This window comes from Polyodon spathula, chromosome 3, assembly GCF_017654505.1.
Source record: "Polyodon spathula isolate WHYD16114869_AA chromosome 3, ASM1765450v1, whole genome shotgun sequence".
In the NCBI taxonomy this organism is placed as follows: domain Eukaryota; kingdom Metazoa; phylum Chordata; class Actinopteri; order Acipenseriformes; family Polyodontidae; genus Polyodon; species Polyodon spathula.
Genome location: NC_054536.1, coordinates 91,845,150 through 91,851,646, shown reverse-complemented (window position 1 = coordinate 91,851,646; position 6,497 = coordinate 91,845,150). Strand labels below are relative to the sequence as shown.

The following is a 6,497-nucleotide window of genomic DNA, read 5'->3' as shown; positions in this document are numbered from 1 at the left end:
CAGGTCCTGAAAACCAGGACAGTACAGACAGTACAACAAGAGTCTGAAAATAAGACATTTTAAATAGAGGTGAAACAGGGCACAAAACCACCCAGAACAACTGTGGTCATAAATACCCAAGAAGGTACTTCAAACTCCATCAAAAAGTTATTTCACTGTAACCAAAAAAATAAATAAGTGATTTACAATGGCTGGAGGGAGACCAAAATGTTGCTAGTGGGGTTTTTTTCAGACAAGAAATACAATAGAGTGTTTTATTACAGAGGTGTGTAATTGAAAGTGATGAGAGAATTACAAAAATATATTTTGCACCAATGCCAAATACAGTAGTAAAAAAAAGAAAACCACCACAACGGACACATTTCTTTGTGTGCAGATTTATTTTGATTTTGTAAATCTGATCAAAACAAAAGTATTTCCTGCTGTAAATGATTCTCTTCTGTTCTACATGTACTGCATTTGTTTTTACATGTTATTATTTTCACTTGGTTGCTAAACGTGGTGTATGAAGCACTTCACAAAAACGACTGGCAAAAATCACTACAGTTTAGAACTTAGTAAAAACCTGAAATCTGACAACTTTAAAAAATATGTTACTGTATCGACAAGGCAGTTAGTTTAAATAGATGTGTTCTGCTCTATTGGACAGCACATCTTCTGATAGTTCTGGTGTAGGGAGACACAGTGAATACGTTAAGGTATTTTTATTTGTTATTTTGTAATGGCTCAACAAAGTGTACCACATACAAACAATGAAAACATGGCTGTACCTGGCATTGTTGGTAACAGCTTTGGGTTCGTCTTTCACATCATAGATATCTATTTATATATACTTAGACAAATGTGACATCTTTAAAATTATTATTCTTATTATTATATATTCTTTTAAAAAGCAGCTTTTCTCAATACACCTGAAATAAACAAAGAAAAAACTCACATTAACTGGTAAAGTTAGAACTCCTTACACACACAAACATTTTGGCAGAGAGAACATGGAGTCGTCCATGTCTATAAACAGCTTTTTTTCATTTTTTGTTTTGTTTTCTACACAGCATCGTGCTACATTCATAGCTCCAGCTATTTATTTTATTTATTTATTTTTTTAAGATTGATCAACACCTTCCATATTATGCTTTAGGATTTAAAAAAAAAAAAAAACACATTCTGGGCAACTGTCTTGTTTTTATTTTATAAATTTAGTTTGTCCAATTGTTATTTCCCCCTGATTTTCTCCCAGTTTGGAGGCCCAATTGCTTTTCCATCACTGCAGCAATTCATCACACAGCTCAGGAGACCTGAAGGTTCAGTGGGCGTCCCCCGATCCCATGACCGAGTCAGCTTCCTTTTCCACCCAGGAACTCGAGAGCGGATGTCAGCAAGCTGCCAACCTCTGGAGGGCAAAGGCCAGCCCTGCAGGTGTTCGCCTTTGAGTTCACAGGGCGTAGTACGATGAAGAGAGACAGTCCCTGCCAGTTTTGCCTCCCTAACCCACAAGAGCGCCAGAGCCAATGCGACGCTCCCTTTGGAGTCCCCTGCGAAGACCGGCTACTTTGCACAGTCAGGACGTGAACCTGCGTTGTATGACTCACCCTGCGCACCACACGGCTGCGTTTCTACCAGATTAGCCACTCTGGGACCCCTGTTGGAAGTGTTTTTTAAGTGCACGTTGAGCTTTTCCTGTTAAGTTTTCCTAATCGGCTCCAGTAATGAAGCTGGTCCTTAATGGTCCCCATCCGCCAGCTCCTCGTCTCCAGTGATTTTTTCAGGAATAGCTCCTAGGCTACGCCTTGGCTTGGATGACGACTCTGCAGAGCCAATGCTAATCTTACTCAGGTCACGGGCGGCATAATGGATCTGCTTCAGGTTTTCCAGGACCTCGATTTTAGCGTGTTTCAGTAGATCTGCCTGCCCCTGCAGAGGAAAAAAAAAAACATTAGGAAATGTTTAGAAATAACTGCTGGTTGATAAACTGGCTTCTTTGATCAGTGCAGCTATTAGGTAGTTAGTTGATCATCCAAAGTCTATAATCAAGACTGTGTGCACACAGCACATAGGCAATTCATTTCAGGTAGATTCAGTCTGAAGCTAAGGTGGATATGTGTTCTGAGAAGCTGTGAGAATTGTGCAGATTTGTGATTGAATTGACCTTCTAGGTACAGCAGGTTGTAACATTGTTTCTCACAATGCTTTGTTTTTTCTTAATGCTGAACCTAGAATGACTTTTTTGTTTTATGCAGTTCATACACAAGTTGAACATATAGCCTACAGTTGGAATGCTCCAATATTAAAATAAAATACATTCAAAAGGATTGTATTATTTAAATTGAACTTTCTCCCTTATGTAAACGAGGACTTTACTGCAGGTGACATACACATTTACTTAGAAAATGACATGACTTAATGCTGGACTGCACTGTCAGTTTTATACAGACAAGGGTTACAGATCATGCTGGATTCCAGAATAGACAGGTTCTGGATTGTAAAGGGATACACACCATTCATTTCAATAGGGGTATTATTCCAAAATCATGCAGATACAGTCTGCCTGTACGTAGCTGGATTAGACTGTGTATTTGGGTACTTTCTTTAAATAATGAACACACAATAAAAAAAGTTTTTGAAAGTTTTGCGCAGTTTGCACTTGGTCAGTCAGCACTTACAGTATATCTGACGTACTTTCTTTTATGATATAATGCCTTTTATATTTTCCTTGTATGTTGTGTTACTGTTTCTTAAATATGAATGTTCAGCATCCCACATATTTAGCAGGTCCTTCTAAAGGTACTAATACCTAGAATTGTGTGAAACAGTTAGAAGGATGACACCTACGCAGAAGCCTGCTACACTGGGAGGCAGAGAGACTGTGAAGAAATGCAGAAGATTATTTCATTTGCAGCACTAAGTTATAGAACTCTCGAATAAATAAGAAAATAAGTGGCCTCTCAGTCAGCAGGATTGGTGGGAAGGAAACACAAGTCTCCAGTGCTAGCAGGGTGTTTTGTAATGCCACGGTAATTTCCAAGTTAACTATTGCTCAAAGAAATAAAATCAAACCACTTGTACAGCTTATAAAAAAGGAAAAACTCAAACTTACTGTAAGATACAGCAATATTTAAAACGTTAGGCATGCAGTTTTATATTCATTCATATGTAAATTATCTTGATGAAACACAGAGCTTATCAGCTGGAGCTTAAACCCACACAACTTAGGTTGAAAGTCATACGAGCAGAATGTGTGTAGATGTGTGTAGTGAAGAAAAGCAGTGAAAGTTTGCCCCTTGTAGGTGTGGCCGGGTGAAAGCCCTGCTGTGCACGGGTGTGTGCTGTGTGGAGAATATTAGGTTGGCTGGGAGGGGGTTGCATTTCTCCCCGTCAAAACACTGACAACTGAATACATGATTAATTAGGCTCCAGCCACAGGTGTATGAAGTAAATGTTGATGGGGTTAGGGGGAATGAGAATGTTTGTGTTCCATGCTAAGATGTCCTCCCTGCCAATACCGTCTGGGCTGTGACGCTACCATGGCACAGTAAGTTAAACAATGATCATGGCATGGCAAAGGTCACATCCATTCGCTTCCACTAAAATGGCGGCAACAACAATGTCGTAAAAGAAAATGTGGAGCAGACACCAAATTTCTTGCAGAATTTTAAAAGGTCACCGCCATTGATTTTTCCATGTACTGTGTATTTCAGGTTCTCTTTGCATTTACCAAGTTTGAATGGCTCTGGAAGCATCTGACTTCTTTTTACTACTCCCTCAAAACACACTCTTCACTTTAAAACATGAACACTTCAATACCTCCATGCTAAAAGTCATCAAATAGCCAAATCCAACACTGGTTGTTAATGGGCCCGATGTATGTAGTATTGTGCAGCTACTTTGTATTTAGGAACATAATTCAAGGTCCAATGTCACAGTCATTGAATGCCTAAGGTGTGTTTCCAATGATCAGTGCACAGTGACTGCCACATTGTTTTAACTGGAAGCCAAGCCTGTGAAGTGAGCCCATACAAAATAATACCTACAGAACAAATCTATTGAACATTACTAGCAATTCCAGACAATATTTTAAAAAGATCCAGAGAAATTAATTTAAATTTGACACCTGTTACCCTTGTGGCTATTAAAAATGACCAAATGTCAAAAACCAATAGCTATTGATATCATAGTTGTTGTTGGTTTTGTTATTTGGTATTTTTCAAAAATCGCTATTAGGCTAAGAGCAGCACTTAAATGTGATTTTTGGTTTAGTCACCTGGCTGCACTGTGTGCTAGACACAAATATTTTACAATGAAACTACTGGGTGGCATGGTTTGTTATGAACTCTGGTCAATCTCAAGAAAAGGTAACACAAAAATAAAACCATATTGAACTGGAGGTAATCATAGTAAGAAAAACAGCCCCTCTTTTCATATCACTTACAATTATATATTGAAAAGGTATCTCACAGACTAATCACAAACATTTAGACTTGAAGGTTCTGGAAGCTTGGATAAAAACATCTAAAATATACAATTACATTAAATCATAGGCCAAGATTCTTTGACTTAATTTGTTTCTTCAGCTCTTTTCCTGCATTTCATTTTCATTGCTTTGTCTTATGTGAGTGTAAGGCTTTGAAAATCAATATGCCCCCCCCCCAACCCCCAAGCAAATACCAGAAACTAATTGAACACATCAAATATGTGGCAATGTTTCCTCGCTCATGTCTTTAAGCCAGACATGTTCTTTTGTTTAAGCTCACACTGTCATCAGTATTTTGTTCAATACATGTACAGTACATTCCCATGACTCTCCCCTGGGAACTTGAAATATAATCCAGACAAACATTGTTCAAAATGCATAAACACAAGTTCATGAGAATGGTATTTTGGGAAAATAAAATCCTTAAATGAACTTTTGCACTGGAGCCATCAAAAACTTATGGCAAAACAAATGGAAACAAAAGTAAAACCAACTGTAGATGCCCCTTGTTGGAGCTTATCTATCAGGAAAATAGTTCATGTGGAACGTATTCTCTTTAGTTGCAGCAGACAATTCACGTACTGTTTTTTTTTAAAAAGCACCCAGGCACTTGTACTATAAAAACTGACCCCAATTGTATTTTCTCTCAACTGAGCCCAGGGTCCCACAGCTAAAAAACTGTCTCTGCCTCTATATACGCTACACTAATACAAGAAATGTCATAGAGCAGTAAACTGAGCGAAAAAATGAACAAACAGTTGAGAAAAATCAGTAAAAGAGCTAAAGCACTGGGATCAAGCAGAGATCTACTGCTGGTGTTGTGTATCTGACAGGGAAATAACATTATTCTTACTTCTTATACATTCAATTAGGTCATGCTAGAAGAGATTTCTATTCTGGTCGATTGGATACCAAAACTCATTCTGTAAGCAGACACAACCAAACAAGAATCTCCAAGGCAATAGAAATTTATCTTGACCTTTTTAATAAGGATGAACTGCTTGAGAAACAGGATGACACGGAACAGCTGGCACAACTCACACCGTTGATGCATCAGTCAAACATCATAGGAGCATTTGTTGTTTTTTCTATACACTTAAAATAACCCAAAAAGGCTAAGCCAAATTTAGCAATCGTATTTGTTTTTAGAAACAGAGTGCTCTTCCAAAATCCCTGGGGTCTCCGGGGTAGGGGGGGGGGGGGGGGGGGGGGGGGTAATACTCAAACTGCTCTTCCGGCAAGCCCATCTGTAGTACACAATTTAAACAGTTAAGAGAAACACTAAAGTTACTTATTTATACTGAATCAACTGCTAAAAATCTTTAGGCATCACAAATCTGCCAACATGCAGGACAGCTGCAGTTATTTTTATTGATACAGTATCAAAAGGCAGTAACATGGGGTCTCAGATCACGCATTTCCGAATGACGTGATTACTGAACTGCGGGCATTAGCCTGTAGCCAAGCATGTCTTGCCTTCCATTTCTCAAAGCGAGCCTGCCCTACACAGCCTCCGATTAACACTGTCTGCTCTTCTGAGCCCCTGAGCTCCCCGGTGTAGGATTTACACTGCCTGCTCTTCCAAGCCCCTGAGCTCCAGGTGTAGGATTAAGACTACCTGCTCTTCCGAGCCCCTGAGCTCTCCGGTGTAGGATTAACACTGCCTGCTCTTCCAAGCCCCTGAGCTCTCCGGTGTAGGATTAACACTGCCTGCTCTTCCAAGCCCCTGAGCTCTCCGGTGTAGGATTAACACTGCCTGCTCTTCCAAGCCCCTGAGCTCTCCGGTGTAGGATTAACACTGCCTGCTCTTCCGAGCCCCTGAGCTCTCCGGTGTAGGATTAACACTGCCTGCTCTTCCAAGCCCCTGAGCTCTCCGGTGTAGGATTAACACTGCCTGCTCTTCCGAGCCCCTGAGCTCTCCGGTGTAGGATTTACACTGCCTGCTCTTCCGAGCCCCTGAGCTCTCCGGTGTAGGATTAACACTGCCTGCTCTTCCGAGCCCCTGAGCTCTCCGGTGTAGGATTAACAC

The 6,497-nt window shown here is 40.1% G+C and overlaps 1 protein-coding gene across 5 annotated transcripts in view; it reads right to left on the bottom strand.

The window, feature by feature from the left end:
- Window positions 1-373: 373 nt before the first annotated feature.
- LOC121313653 (inactive phospholipase C-like protein 2) overlaps window positions 374-6,497 on the bottom strand; it is a 74,564-nt gene continuing 68,440 nt past the window's right edge. For all 5 annotated transcript variants that reach the window (XM_041246400.1, XM_041246396.1, XM_041246401.1 and 2 more), the window contains one exon: window positions 374-1,911. In XM_041246400.1, coding sequence (XP_041102334.1) covers window positions 1,720-1,911 — 192 coding nt within the window. In that variant the 3' untranslated portion in view covers window positions 374-1,719. The remainder of the gene's footprint in view (window positions 1,912-6,497) is intronic.